The sequence below is a fragment of the Bactrocera tryoni genome, chromosome 3 (assembly GCF_016617805.1).
Source record: "Bactrocera tryoni isolate S06 chromosome 3, CSIRO_BtryS06_freeze2, whole genome shotgun sequence".
NCBI lineage: Eukaryota > Metazoa > Arthropoda > Insecta > Diptera > Tephritidae > Bactrocera > Bactrocera tryoni.
This window is the reverse complement of record NC_052501.1, coordinates 16555066-16570132: the sequence shown is the minus strand read 5'-3', so window position 1 is coordinate 16570132 and position 15067 is coordinate 16555066. Positions and strand designations below refer to the sequence as shown.

At 38.2% G+C, this 15067-nt stretch overlaps 3 protein-coding genes across 14 annotated transcripts in view; 2 read left to right on the top strand and 1 right to left on the bottom strand.

Moving 5' to 3' along the window:
- Positions 1 to 139: 139 nt before the first annotated feature.
- LOC120772842 lies at positions 140 to 1509 on the bottom strand. Its single transcript, XM_040101654.1, has 3 exons — positions 1362 to 1509; positions 991 to 1282; positions 140 to 868 (listed from the first exon to the last, which is right to left on the bottom strand). Exons 1-3 carry the CDS (start codon positions 1415 to 1417, stop codon positions 710 to 712), a joined length of 507 nt encoding a protein of 168 aa, XP_039957588.1. The 5' UTR covers positions 1418 to 1509; the 3' UTR covers positions 140 to 709.
- Positions 883 to 5294, top strand: LOC120772841. Of its 2 annotated transcripts, none has more exons than XM_040101652.1 (2): positions 883 to 948; positions 3934 to 5294. In XM_040101652.1, exons 1-2 carry the CDS (start codon positions 938 to 940, stop codon positions 5276 to 5278), a joined length of 1356 nt encoding a protein of 451 aa, XP_039957586.1. In that variant the 5' UTR covers positions 883 to 937; the 3' UTR covers positions 5279 to 5294. The 2 variants fall into 2 exon arrangements, with proteins under 2 accessions (XP_039957586.1, XP_039957585.1); XM_040101651.1 differs by lacking the exon at positions 883 to 948 and adding an exon at positions 3597 to 3817.
- A 1295-nt stretch (positions 5295 to 6589) lies between these two features.
- The window catches only part of LOC120770913 (syndecan), a 486497-nt gene continuing 478019 nt past the window's right edge, over positions 6590 to 15067 (top strand). For 3 of the 11 annotated variants that reach the window (XM_040098603.1, XM_040098601.1, XM_040098599.1), the window contains exons 1-2: positions 6591 to 6722; positions 9270 to 9666. In XM_040098603.1, the coding sequence (XP_039954537.1) occupies positions 9445 to 9666 (222 nt within the window). In that variant the 5' untranslated portion in view covers positions 6591 to 6722; positions 9270 to 9444. Of the gene's footprint in view, positions 6771 to 6832; positions 7018 to 7042; positions 7239 to 7258; positions 7527 to 8151; positions 8971 to 9269; positions 9667 to 15067 lie in introns of those variants that run through there. The other 8 variants (XM_040098598.1, XM_040098592.1, XM_040098593.1 and 5 more) reach the window with 8 other exon arrangements.

Below are 15067 nucleotides of genomic sequence, written 5' to 3'. Positions count from 1 at the left end.
TTTGTAGCTCCCGGTAAACCCTACTCGATGAACCCACTGAAAATGTTCATTTAACCCTGGATTACTCACCCATCCCTTTTCTAGAAATAAAATAGTAAATTACTAGGCTTAGATGTTTTCTTTTGGCAATCGCTTAAGTTTTATCTTCCAACTTTTGGAGGCAAAATATCAAAAATATATGCGTACATTTGTAATTCGACATATACATAATAAAAATTTTACTAAATAATAAATATATATTTTGTATATATATATAAATGGCGCTCTTGGGTCACATATGCTAATCTAAAACATATTCACATATCGATTATCTATATGTTCTATCCGATTTTTCCACGTTTATATGTGAGTCTCGATATTATACCGACACACATACAACAACACACTTGCTGTGCGTTGGCAACGCGCTTTCACCGTTATAACTATAATATTATTTGTTTGTGTGAGTGTGCGTACGTGTGTGTGCAAATACGTGCAACTCTGCTCAGTTGGGCTTTTTTAAATTTCCCACATTTTTTCCCGGAAACGAACGTACATAGTTCTCAAAAATGCTTGAAAAAATATGAAAACAAAAAACGAAAAAAATTTAAAAAAGCCAACTCTTGCATATAAACTTATGTTTACCAAAAAGAAAATTATTTTGTTGCTTAATTTTTTCGTCTGTTTCAATAAATAAATAAGAATAATAATTTTGAGAGGAAAAAATTTTTCACTTCGTATATTGGTCACTGCGTATTTTAGCCATTGCTTCCGCTTCATTTGAAAACTGCAAGGCGCGACGACTATTTTCCAAAGCGATATCATCACGCATTTTCTGCTCGGCTTCCAAGTGCATTTTCTGTTCGAGCCGACGCAAGTTCATCGACTCCTGCAGCGAAGAAGACGAAACACACACACATACGAAACAAATACGAGTGAGAAACGAAGTACAATAAATATGCCGCTTCAGTAAGTACAACAAAGACAAGAAACGAAACTTTCCGAACTCACCTCGGTTAGGAAATACAGCTCCTCCATGCAATTCTTATGCTTGTTCATAAAGCTCTGCTGACGATGTGCTGCCGTCAGGTGATCGAACTCTTCGATCTCGTCGATTACATTGTTCATTTCGGTGGTGTCATAACCGGCGCCGCGCAGCGTCTGTTCGCGCATCTTGAGCAAAAGCTTTAGGTCTTTGAGCTTGAAGTAGCTTTCTTCCTTGAAGCAGCCAGCTAATTTCTCGAGACCACCACCGGGTATATGCGCACTGTATTCATTGGTGAAGTGACGACTGGCGCAAAAACTGCAAAAAAGAGAGAATAAGTAAATTAAAAAATAGTTATTACGTTCATCTCGAAGTCTGCGTATTTAGGGGTGTGTACCTCGGAAAATTTTGTTGTGCACCCAAAAGGCCGCGTTTAATGATTCTCGCCAACATATTCTTTTTTTCTTAAAAAAATATATTTTTTCGTACTAAATTATTTGATTTCCAAAAAGTTTGTACAAATTTGATTTGACGTAAAGTACCAAGATTACTGTTGGACGCCATGTAAAGGGGGGTTTCATTTCTAGCACAGCATTTGTAAATTGATCAGTTCACAGTAGAAAAAGACTGTCTATGGTGATCGGTATGTTATACAGTGAAGCCTAGTGAGTGTTGGCTATCACAAATATTTAGAAAATAATTTAAAAAAATTATTGAAATGCTCCGCGTAGAATCCGGTCCGTAAAATACGCAATCCGATAAATCTAACCGCCCGTTTTTCGATAGCTTATTGGCATTTTGAAGGTAATTCCACTTTGTCTGTCCAGTCGCTGTCGATGTGTGTGGCCTGGCGTTGTCCTGATGACACACAATTACTATTCTCATGGCCTCTTCTAGGCGATTTCTTTCATCAGACAGTTCAAAATTTAGTGTTAGTCCATAAACGCCGACCTCATAGTAGATGATTTCTTGTCTATTCCTTCAAAAGCTCAGCAAATCCTTGCTGACAGTCAAACCTGGATTTGCTACCATTTAAATCGGCTCACTGTAATTTGACCACGACTGTTTCGCTGGACGTGTCGTAAATAACCCACTTCTCATCACCAGTGAACATCCGCTTCTGAAATGGATCGATTTTGTTGCGGTTCAGTATCGACTCGCAGCTGAAAATTAGCTCGATGAGATTTTTTGCGTTCACTCGTGTGGCATCCGTAGATCGAGCTTCTTGTCATAAGCAGCCTCATTCAATGATACCAAACAGTTTTTTTCACGTCACTGTTGACAGTCATAACTTCGAAGTCGTAGATAGTTTCGTCTATCTTGGAACAACATTAACAGCACCAACAACGTCATCCTCGAAATCCAATGCAGAATAACTTTTTCCAACAGATGTTACTTCGGAATGAGTAGGCAATTGAGAAGCGAAGTCCTCTCTCGAAGGACAGAGACCAAACCCTACAAGTCACTCATCATCCCCGTCCAGCTATATGGTGCAGAGGCATGGATGATGACAACATCTGATGAGTCGGCGTTACCAGTTTTCGAGTGAAAGGTTCTGCGAAAGATTTGTGGTCCTTTGCGTATTGGCAACGGCGAATATTGCAGTCGATCAAACGATGAGCTGTACGAGATATATGACGACATTGACATAGTTCAGCGAATTAAGGACAACGGCTTTGCTGACTAGGTCATGTGTCCGAATGGCTGAAAACAATCCACCTATGAGAGTATTCAACTTAGTAACCGCCGGGGGAAGCAAAGGAATAGGAAGACCTCATCTCCGTTGGAAAGACCTGGTGGAGAAGGAAGAGCGCTGTTGTAAAGTCGGCGTAAGAGGTGTCCATGCCAATAAAGAAGAAGAAAAAGATAGAGTTTGGACCTTTCTTCTTTAATTGTAAAGTTTTTACTTAACAATTTCGCACTTTGAACTGTGACCGATAACAGCTTTTCTATCCTATATCAAGGTTTCTTGCCAAAGTCCAACTTGTTTTCAACTTACCTAGAGAAAGCTAGAGGTATCATGGTAGAAGATTTTGTTTCGACCACAACTAACTTAAGATGTTGGACCTTGTAAAATCTGTGTAAGATATTAGAAAGATGATTATCATTTCTAGTGAATAACTTTAAAGCTAAAATATTCTTAGACCCTACAGTTGAGTTTTTGAAAAACTAAGAAATATGCTTCCTTTGTATACATATGTATTTTGGGCTGTTTTCTCCTAATGATGTATGAGATTAGATTGAATTTTTGTTCGATATTTCATATCCCAAGATCGGTTGATTTTACATTGTAGGGTTAGAAGAATTCTATTTTTTATGTGTTCTATTATATTGTGTTTTTTGCAAGGTCAATGCAATGTTAAAAAATAAATTGTGGTCAAGTCCTCATATTCTACGATACCATCGTCAATGAGGAGTGAAGAAATGAGTAATCTCTATAGTTAGCTTGGCTAATGTTATCTTACATAGTTTTCACTCCAGAACTTTTCCACTTTAACAGTAGCGATATCTTTTAGATTATGCCTAATCCAGCTGTTTCACAAAACTTTCTTTCATACAGTCGACACCTCTATTTACAGCCCTCTTTGGTTTCGTCAGCCCACTGTTTACCGAACTCTAAACGTTTTGGATTAAAAATCCAGCACTATTTTCGAAATTCGTTGCACTACTGTCAACTTACGTAGACTAAAAATAAGTTTGATGTTTTCCTTTTCGTTTTTATCTCACCAAAATTGATTTGTCAAATAAATTTTTGTCCAAAACAGCAACTTCGGAGCCATATAAATTCCAACTATTACTGCAAATGTTTCTTACCAGAATGGTCAGCGGTTTTATTTGCTCCAAAAACTCCAAGTAATCAAAAATGGTGCCGTAGTTAAGCGTCTTCTGTCGCCCTAACGGAATGGCAGCCAAAATCAGCTGATTTGTATGTTTTTCTACTAATAAATGACGACTCTTTTATTTTACAGCAAAAATGCAAACAATACAAACCAACACCAACAACATGGGTCCACACAAATGCAAGGACAACACGCAAAATCGCCGAAATTACGTAAGAAGACAGAGAAAGGAAAGCGTTCATTGTCGAAAACCGATTCGAAGAAGTCCATATCCGATTTGTCGAAGACACAAGGAAAAGAGACGGTGGAGAGACCCAGCATTAGCAGCTGTTGTAACGGTAATTACAGTAAAAGCAGTAGTACTGGGCGTGCCAACAAGGAGGCACCTAGTACTTCAAAGTCAACTTTAAAACCGCCAACCAAAGTGAAATCGGGCAGTTGGAAGCGTTCGGAAAAGCAAATATCCAGTTATAATGGCATTTCCGTTACCGGCAAGAAGTCGAAGTCGCTACGTAAGCGCTCACCCACTTGGTTGAAATTCCCCAACACACCGGTGAAGATTGCCGAAAAGGTGACTTATGTGAGTACTGCCGATTCTACATCAGTTTGCCGGCCAGGCACGCTCTATTCGGATGTGCTCTTCGGCGCCGGTTCCTCCTGCCTGGTGAAAATCAAAACACTCACACCTCGACGCACCGCGAATACTGCACAGAAGAAGCTCACAAAAGCGCTGCTGAAGTGCAATGGTAATGAGAATGAAGCCGCTTCGGCTAGTGAAACTGAGACGGACCGTGAACACTTTCCTAGTCTAAATTGTGGCGCAGCGCCAGCTTCTACAAGTGCGTGTGCCACTACGGCCACACCACCAGATGGCAGTCCTCAAAAGAGTAACACACCGCTTTCGGCGGCCGGTTCACCTATGTCAACGGCGACAACATCGAAATCGACGGTCACCAGCACAACGAACGCCAGCAAATCGACGCTCAACGATCCGGCGTTGCCGCTAGTAGTCACACTGCCCAAATGCGATGATGACGCCGATGTTGTAATACTCTCCGAAGCGAATGGTGTTGGTGGTGCTACTGAGAATGGTTTCAATGATGTTTCGTATGGCAACTACCTGGAGCAACATTTCAAGCAAATGAACGGCACCGCTGCTACAGTGGTGGGGCCAAAGACTTTGGTTACTAATATAAGTGTTGCGGGGAATGACACATGGGAAGGCACAAATCTAGATGCTGGCACAGTCGTACAGGCAGATATGGCACTAAGCGGCTGCTTTCCACAGATTGCCACAAAACCCTTTACCATCGACATACCGCAGTGGAACTTTCTGGATGCAGATGTCAGCACTACGGACTTCCTATATCAAGACGAACACTACCTAAAGGCGGAAAAAATGGCATTATCGGGTCTGAAGTTAGCATTGGGCAATGGTAGCTCTAATCCGCAGCAAGCCAAGTTCAAATTTTGAGTAAATAATAGCAATACGAAAACTTGTTATAATTTTATTTAGTCTTAACATTTTTATAATAAATAATAATATAAATGTGTAGAAGTTTACTTTTACTAAATGTGATGGTAAATGTTTCCCAGGGGAACTAAGGAAGCTGTGATATAGAAAGGCTATAGTGAATTTTAAGTTTCTCAAATAAATGCAAAGTTTGGGACCGGACACTATAGTATCTACAAGGGGTCCTAATTTCTCATAAGGCCTGTGTGTTCCGGTTTCTCTATTTCATGTTTAGTTTTGTGTTAAATACTTTTGGATGTAGATCAGCGGAAAAGACCTTGAAATTTTACTGTGTTACCCAGTCAGAATTTGCCGTATTTAACCAGCTTTCGACTAAGAAATCAACGTGGGTTGGCCTCTCGACATCAATGAAAGCGTCTGTTTTGAATAAATGAAGGCTTAGTCTTCATATGGAGGTGCCCAGTTGTTCTGAGCAAGGGCGACTCTGTTGTGATCGGGTCCAAACCCGTAAGTAGCGTTAGTATGTTCTTGGTAGATTCCGTCCTAAATTTTTTCAAGCCACGGTTCGAGGACGTATCATTTATAGAATATTTGAGCAAGCTCATTTGCTAGAGTTGGCTTATCGATGAGTTAACGATACTTGGTCTAAGACCGGAAGCCGTGAGCTGCTTAAGCCACATGTAAAATAGTCGTTTCTGGCCACTCCCAATGACGGTCAGAGGACTTTCCTTGCGTGAACTTCTACACATGGCTCCCTTCTCCACTTTAAAGCTTCATTAATAAGAATCAAAAACTGAAAATTATATTTTTAGATATCTTTACTTTTTTCAATGCTTCTGCTAAAAATTGGTTATATTTTTTAGATTAATTTCAATTTCAAAGGGAATTCAAAACAAATTTTAACGGTTATCTACCTTTTCCAAAATTTGTTAACGGAATATTTTTCATGTCCCGTCGTTTCGACAACCCTGCTTCAAAGAACTGTGAAACTTGTTAGTATTCCCACTCAAATAACTTTTTATTCACAAACACGCACACACACTCAGTGCGCCTACACTACACTCTCTCTCTCTCTCAACTACTCTCTCACTACCAACGCACACAAGCACAACTGCAAATGAAAATGATAGGAAAATTCCAGAGTCCACAATGCAACTGAGCGCGCTGGAAATGCAATTAACAGAGAGAACGCCACGCGTAGCAAAGCATAGAACATGATAAAGAGCGAGAATGTGTGAGTGCGAACAAATGGTGAGCGGCTCCGGCAGTGGCGGCCATCGGAAATTCTGGTATAACGCAGTCAGCAGTAGTTGAACGCGTTGAGTGCTTGCGACATTTAGACGTGGTGCGGTCGTAACGAGAAATTGTGCGCGGAACAAACGCACCGAGTAATAATAATAAAATAGCTAACACAAGACTACCGAGCAGAAAAATTGTAGAAAAGGTAAAAAAAAAACGTACAAAGCGAATAGAGCTGCAAAACGTGTGTGAAGTAAGCGTACTTATTTAGTAATAAAGAATATTGTGGCGAATAGCGTTTAATTTATATTAAAAAATATATAACGCAGCGCATGTGTATATGTATGTAATTGCCGAATTACGCGAAAAACGAAAGGCATACTATCTGCAATAAACGAAGTGTGGAGTGCGCGGCGGAGCATCATTTGTGCGTGTGAGCAAATTTGTGTGTTGGCGTAGCGGCAGCAGCAGTCAATGTAGGCGCCGTCGCTGCAATATATGTATATACACTGCGTAAATTCAATAATAGTCAATTTTTTTTACCGTCTGTGGCTTCTCTACCATTTTCATCCAGTGCCAGTGTCTTTTCATACAGTTTTAGTTCGGCGTTTTTGTGTTTTTTGCAATTCAGCTGGTGAGACCAAGTGTGCGAGTTGCCAGCTTGGTTTGATAAATGGCTAAATAAATCTCGTTTGAGCGCAAAGTGTTGTTGTATTGGAAAGTAAAAGAGATAATAATAGAAAAAAAGAATTAACTGTGTTTGGTGCTATAAATTTGTTGGCCAAGTTTTTTTGTTGGCTAAAGCTAAAATGCCGGTGATTAGCGCGCGCCTATGCGACAAGACAGTGCAACAAATCAGTGGAATTTTACTTGTTTGTGAATGAACGAGCGCCTACCGCCTAGTGCATTGCTTTAGCTCGCGCATTTCGGCATACTCATTTGCATGGCTTGAGTGCAACGAAACGCCAACGCGCTCAGCATTTGTAACGCCGTACGCCTCCACAGCGTCGTAATAAATCTATATATACAATATATTTAAAGAAAAAAAAGTGTAACAGCGCGTCTGCAAGTGCTCCACTGTAGGCGGTAAATCGTACGGGTCGTTTTTTCGGTCGGGTGCCAACAACATTGCCATTGTAAAGTGCAGTCATATGCAATGTCTCAAAATGGCTGTATACAAAAAGAAAAGTGTTGTTCGAAGTATAATTTTGCCATGAAACGGCAGCAGCGCTAGCAATGGAAATTAATTAATTAATAAATATGCTTAATTGTCGAGTGTATGCGTGCGTGCGTCGCGTTGTGTTGCGTTATTCATGTCAATTTATTGTATTTTATTTCTTTGTTTAAGCGCATTCGTGTGTGTTTTCATTTTACATATGTATGTATATATTAAAAGTTTTTTGTTTCTCTGTCTGAGGGGTGTTGTGCGTGCGCGTGTCTATGTCAACTCCGCAGAGGCTGTGTACCTACGTCGATGACGAAATATGCGTATACTGCGCGTTGTCGCATACCGTTGCTTCCCACTCCATACTCTGCCTTTCCTTATGTGTGCGCCCTAACGTAGACCCGTTGCTTATTGGCTTTGTTTTATTATTATATTCAAGTTTTGTTTTTTTTTTCGACATACTCGTGTGTATAATACGGTGTTGTTGTTATAAAAATCGTCGCCTCTGCAAAAATTAATGTTATTATTTTCAACGTTAACACCGCTGTCGCCCTTGCGCTCTTGCGCAGCTTCCGTCGCCGTTGTAGACTACAACTTCATAAGCCAAACAAGCAATTTCCAACTTTTTATTTTCATTTATTTATCATTATTTTTTAATTTAACGCATTTTATACTTTTGGCGCTTTCTCGTTCCCTTTGGCGCATATTTACTCATTTCGGCTAAGCGGCGACCGCTTGTGTCATCGTAATCATCACCATCAGCATCTTCAAGTTCTCCAACGCGTTTTGTTCTGTTTTATATCAAGTTATATACATATGTATGTACGTATGTATGTATTTACATACGTTCATAGTTGTCTGCTATATTTGCACCCTGCGCTCCGGCGGCCTTAACTTCACTTAGCCGCGTCCACTACAGCGACTAACCACGCCGATAAGTTCGTTGCTTCGTCGATTTTTTTGTTTGTGTTTTCTTACTGAGAAATTTTCAATGTTTTTCTTTTCGACTTCATGGCGGCGGCGGCAGCGCGTACACTTATGTATGTACATATGTATTTATGCTGGCCACTTTGATGTTTGCCGACCTGTTCCGTCCATGTTTGCCAGCCTTCCTGCTGATGGTTTAATTTTCGTTTATTGGTTTTATTACATTTAATGAAAACGGGCCACAACACGCAACCTTTCGATACGTTTATGCGGCAAACGCGTAGGCATGGTGTATAAACCGGTAGTCGGTGACTATTTTTTTTATTGGTTGAGTGTGCGAAGTTTCGTACGGTAGTCGGTCGTAAGTAATTTGTTATGGCATAAAAATATTAAATGAAAGAAAATAACACAAAAAAAAGAAAATCGTAAAAAAACATATTAAAAATATATTATATATAATAGTAAAATTTTAAATTTCGTACGCGCAAAATTAAAATAAAAAACGATAAAATTTTAAAATTGAAAAATTTAAATATGTTGAAAAATTAAAAAAGTTCGCGTGTGTTAAAGAAATTAATTTATTTAAAAATGTGCAAATTCAGTGTCTATTGCAAAAAGTGTTTGTGAAAATTCATTTAAATTCCGTTTTGTCTCCCTCAGCTATTCAGTAATATTTTCAGGCGCTGAAAATAAATTTGAAAGCAAATAAATCTCTGGGATTTAATTCCTCTTTTATCACTGCGTTTTTTGTACGTCGTTTGAAAAATATCATAAAATTTATTCCCAAACGTTATCAACGTATCAAGCAAAATTAAAAACAAAACCAGTAACAACCATGTGTAATATCTACAAAAACGCATCGCCAACATCAACTACTTGGATAGCAACGTCATCGGCAACGTCGGGTTCGGAGATGACGGCAGGCAAACAGCGCGCGGCTGGATGCATTTTAACCAGTCTCACGCCAACACATGTGACCACCAGCGGTAGCAGAAAATTTTTACTTGCCGTCGCGCTGTTTGTCCTGTTGGCCAGCGTTAATGGTGCTACTGATCAGGTGAGTTAGTTAAGGCATTTTCTAAATTAGTTTAGTATATTAAAGTTAATAGCAATAATAGAGTTCAAGCAGGGTTCAAATATATGTATATGTATGTATTTATAACTGATCTAAGTATGTACATACATACATATGTATGTAAGTAAATGAGAACGAAGCCATTTAATAGGATATCTGGTTACCTTAAACCATCAGTGAGATTACTTGCAGATCTCAAAAATGTTTATGTTTTATTACAACAAAATTATTTTTTTCTCAGACAAATATGCCTACGCTTTATCCAATTATCCATACACTTGTTGTACTTAAGCCTGAGCTACGTTGACCTTTAGTGCCTTCTGCAAATTTTGGGTTTTTAGATTCCAACTTATTTTTGGAGCTTCTTTCACGCCCATAAACCCACGTCTCGCCACCAGTAATGGTGCGTTTTACGAATCTACTGTCCACAGCTATTTTTTCAATATCTTTTGCGACCTCTACTCGACGTAGTTTTGTCACGCTTCACCAAAAATATTAACCATATTGTGTTGAGTCCATCCATAAAATATGTTGAGATCCTGCACTATCTCTCTTATAACGACAGGACGATTTTCAAGCACAGTTTCCTTAAGAAGGAAAGAAGTTTTCCTTGACTACGAGCTTTACTGAATGCTTCGTGTCACTCAAGTACTTGTTTAAATAGACTCCCCAAAACACTTCTACAACATTTTCTACGAGCAGAAGACGTGATCAGACGTGATGAAACAAAAAATTTGAAGCAAAATCATTGTAAATTTTTTGAAATGAAAATCATCAGACAAACTTTTCTTGTTTAATTTTTTAGCTTGAGCGAGTAATTTAAATGACCAGTCCGGTTCAAATTTGATCAGATGGTATTTTTGCAACTAATATGTATGAATTTTATAGCTTTTTTTGAGTCTCACAATATGTTGGTACGCATTTCAGAAGTTAATATGAAGACCTTTTTTTAATGGCTATTATTACCATTTCAAAACCAGTTTGTGGCTTGTAACACTACCTTTTTTTATAGCTGGGTTCTTAAATTATGAAGTATTTACATTGTTTGTACATATTTCCGTGCTCTAAAGAGCATATAAAATATATTTCCAGATATTTACGAACTTATTTTAAAGAGAGTCTTTTATAATCTTCTCCTCCTCACTTTGAAAAAATGTCTTAAATATTTTAAAGTTCTGTTTTGCTAAAACTTACTTCAAGTATGAATCTACAAGTATAAAGCATACATATATGTATGTATTGGCAAAAAAACAGCATTTTCACATCATTATATAGTCTTCACACGCTTACTCCCGAAAACAGCTGCATCAATTCATCAACAATTCAATAAACGAATATCAAAGCACACATTCGCCACAAAATTATTTTCCAAGAACTGAATGCATATAATAAATGAACCAAAAACAATGGTTTAGCAGCGAAAGTATTGCTTATTCTGCAAATCGTCAGCGAGACGTCGCTGAAAGGAGTAAATAATTAAAAGCAAAATTGCAAAATGCTGACAATTACGTGAATGGTTATTAAACGGTTATAAACCGCATTTAAACGGTACTTTGCGATCGGCCTGCATAGACGAACATGTGAATGTGCAAATATCCAAGAAAACAAAAATTGATATGTGCATATACGCGATGGAAGGCTTGGATGATGGGGAAACCGATGTAAAAACTGTAAATACCTGAAGAGAGCGGTGTGAACAGCTTATGGGCATATGACTATGGCCTCTTGAGCCAGTGAAAACACATTGCTCACACACTACACTTCTCCCGCGCAAGTGTTTGCTTTTGCGCTGACGAATGTCTATCCAACAACTGCATTGCCGATATGTAGGCAGACGTCGGCTCGTTAAACGCAGTAGTTGTCCATGTGCGCAGTCAAAAAAGACATAGGTACTTACAATCATACATACATATAGGAAAAGTAAAAAACCTTGCGAAATCGTCACAATCTTCGCACAATAAGGAAATGCAGTTTCACTTGGCTGCTACAATGTTTGCTGCTGCTGTTGTTGCTGTTGCTACTACAATAGTTCCTTCTACATACAATGTAACCAGTTCGACCATTACAAATGTTGTACTTTGTAGGTGCCGCTATCGTTGTTGTTGTTTCGCTGTTGCTGCGGTGGCTATTTGTTTACTAGTGCTTGTCAGACGGCGGTGCCATTCATTGCAATTGCCTGGCCCATTGTACGGACGTTATTGCCCGCTAGAGCCTCTATTCATCAGGCTTTGAATTTATCAGTGGGTTGGTTGTTCAGTTTTGTTGTTGTTTTAATACTTGCAACTACTGGTTTTGCACTGAACGCTTCAAAAAATGGTCACCTACTAGACTCCCAAAGAGACCAGCACCATGAATAGAAGTATGGAAGTGGCATCGAATATTTAAGCGCATTAACCATGCAACACCGTAGTTTCAATACGGTCCTTTATGGGTTATGTGTGTTTTTTGTTTGGTATTTGTAGTCTGTGTGCAGTCGTAGTTGTTGTTTGTCATTTCTATTTCATTTGTCTGGTGCCAGCTACTGACAACTGTCACTCCAGCAATTTGACGTTTGATGTATTATGGTTGTTGCAATTGACTGCATTCTTATTGTTGTTGTTTTCATTTTTACCAGCATTCATTGCGAGTCCAATAGTTGTTGCATTGAAAGATTGTTCTGTGGAAAACCCAAAATTTTGTAAATTTTTTTGTGTGGCGGTGGCACAGTTATTTGTATTTACAAGTATCAGAGGGTTTCTCCGTTACTTTTGTTGAGAAATGAGAGTTGTTCATTGAAGTGTCTATTTACAACACCAGAGTATGATGTCCGGTGTAACAGGCTTAGTATTTTCTTTAACGTACCACTTAAAGAGTTCCAGACATCGAATACATGTCCTTGTATTAACTGCATGACGAAGGATTGCAGTTAAAATTACATATTTTTTTCTTTCTGTTCGGCCTGGAACAAAAATATGGATCCAGTAATAAAACATGTTCTTAAAATAATTCAGTATTGCTCCCAACATGATTTTGTTTAATGAGGTAAAAGCCTATGGTTCAATACCTGCCATTGTTTGCCTGGTTGAGCTGATTTTATGGTCTATAATCTCATTATCATTAACGATAGTCATAGATAAAGTACTTAAATGAGATAAACCCACTGACACTATCTGATTTTTGAGGTTATATAATTTTAGAATATTTCCGAAAAGTTAAGTTATAGAGTACCTACATATGTTTCAAGTTAGAATATTTATAAGTTCTTTTTTTTTTTTACTATAAATACTAAATCCAAAAATTGTAAGCAACTTTACAGGATTTGATGATTATAAAAAGCATTTAATTACTAAATTAAATAAAAATTATACTTCTTGTCTGTCCTAGGAGCGCAGTTTAGCAATACTTTCTTGTTTTTTTATTTCACTTTAATCTTAACTAAAACTTACTTCTGTTGTTAAAAAAGTATAAATTCCTAGAAGATTTTAGATTTTTTTTTAAGATGACCCCTACTAATTGTTGTTTGATTCTCAAAAGTCGTTTTATGAAGCAAGTGAATATCTTTTTCGTGATATAGTATCAGCATAAAAAATATGAATATGCTTTAGTTTTCTCCTCAGCCAAAATTTGAAGACATACTGGTCTGATATCTAACTTTGGTAACTGTAGGCAAAAAATGGTAAGACTTTTTAATTTAAATTTCGCGCGTAAATCCAATCGTTGAACTATTTTTTTCTAGGTTGGCATGACTGCCAGTGACATTTATGCTAAATGTCACATCAAAATAATCATTATTGTTTAGTTTAAGATTGTCTTTCTGAAGTACATAAAGTGCTTTCGGCGATTTTTACGATTAGTAGAATTATTTCATAAAGGAGTTAAACTAAATTTTGTGTTCGGAACCAATTTCTGATGCCGAAACGTTCGGAATGTTGAAAAAGGCCTTCAGTGATAATTGTTAGTCGCGAGCAAGTGTTTTTGATTGGTACAAATTATTCAAAGAGGGTAGAGAACGCGTTAACGACGAACCACGTCCAAAACGGCCGTCAACATTAAATGATGATCAACACGTCAATGAAATAAAGGAACTGGTGCTTGAGAATCGACGATTAACAATCAGAAATCTGACTGGCATCGTGGGAATATCGGAAGGATCGGTGAAAACCTTTTTGAAAGATGATTTGCGAAAAACACCGTCGGGCTAAAGTCTGTTTAATAATACTTTCCGACTACCTACGTCGATGAGTCCTGAATCCATGCCTACGACCGGGAAATAGATGATCAATTCGCCGAATATCGTGGCAAAGGGGAGCCGAGGCCGAAAAAACTACGGCAAAGCTGGTTAAAAATCAGTTTTATGTGGTTTTTTTCTGATAAATGAGGTGTGGTGTACTCTGAATTTTTTCCGACCGGACAAACTGCCAACAGGAAATATTATTGGAGGGTTATTGTGTTAAAGTTATTCCGAGACTTTTTGCATGCGGCACATAAGTCTCGAACACATACAGAACACAACTTTCACTCCACCAATCTTAGACAATTCTATTAATTTAATATAATATACTCACATATCTCCTGTGCAAGGTATAGTAATATTGCCTAAGTTCTGATAAATATTCAAATTTATGCTCATATGGCTACACTGCATTTTCCTTCTGTGCAAAAAACATTGCAAAAGGAAATGCATAATCCATTAACTTATCAACTTTTTGGCTGACTTCAACAGATTGAGAAAACTCTTAAATTATTATTTTCTATTTAAAAGATATTTTCATTTAATTTTCTTTTTAATTGCTAAATGTAATTTGCGAGCCAATGCACTAAGTTTGCAAGCAATAAATTCCACAAAGACGGAGCCCACACGCGGCAAACATAAATGACTTCACTGACTCAGCCGCAGCCGCAACGGCGACGTCGACGACAGCCAGCGTCAATAAAAGGCAATCAAGGCAGATACACGTAGGAAGCGGTTATGCTGTCACGCTCTAACCCAGGCGAAGTGAACGGTTAAAAACAGCTATTGGAAACGGATGTGATTTCCATGTTTTGAAAGCGACGGCAGCGGGCGGCAATGCCAACACAAGCGAGGCAGGAAAGAGCAATGTTGCATTCGTCGAGTTATATGCGTTAAACGTTGTTTTTGTTTTTTGTATTTTTTTTTGGTTATGGCAAACTGAATGCACATGTTTTGTATACAAATGAAGGCAGTAAGCAGCAGAATTAGAATAGAAAAGCGTTCGAAAGCGAATGAGCGAATAAAAGTGTGCTTGAAGTGTGAACAGAAGTTAACGATATGATGAAGAAGAAGCAGCAGAAGAAGTAAATCCAATCAGCTTGGAAGTATAGCACAAGATAACGTAGCAATTGCTCAACTCCGAGAGAGTGATAGCGTGAGAGTGCCAGGTAG

What these genes read in the sequence shown, in the direction of transcription:
- LOC120772842 (XM_040101654.1), bottom strand. Translation starts at nt 1,417, where the DNA reads ATGTTGGCGAGAATCATTAAACGCGGCCTTTTGGGTGCACAACAAAAT. An exon ending in GCACAACAAAATTTTCCGAG is followed by an intron (nt 1,283 to 1,361) that starts GTACACACCCCT and finishes TCTTTTTTGCAG; the next exon opens with TTTTTGCGCCAGTCGTCACT. An exon ending in AGCTGTATTTCCTAACCGAG is followed by an intron (nt 869 to 990) that starts GTGAGTTCGGAA and finishes TCTTCGCTGCAG; the next exon opens with GAGTCGATGAACTTGCGTCG.
- LOC120772841 (XM_040101651.1), top strand. Translation starts at nt 3,768, where the DNA reads ATGTTTCTTACCAGAATGGTCAGCGGTTTTATTTGCTCCAAAAACTCC. An exon ending in ATTTGCTCCAAAAACTCCAA is followed by an intron (nt 3,818 to 3,933) that starts GTAATCAAAAAT and finishes TTTATTTTACAG; the next exon opens with CAAAAATGCAAACAATACAA.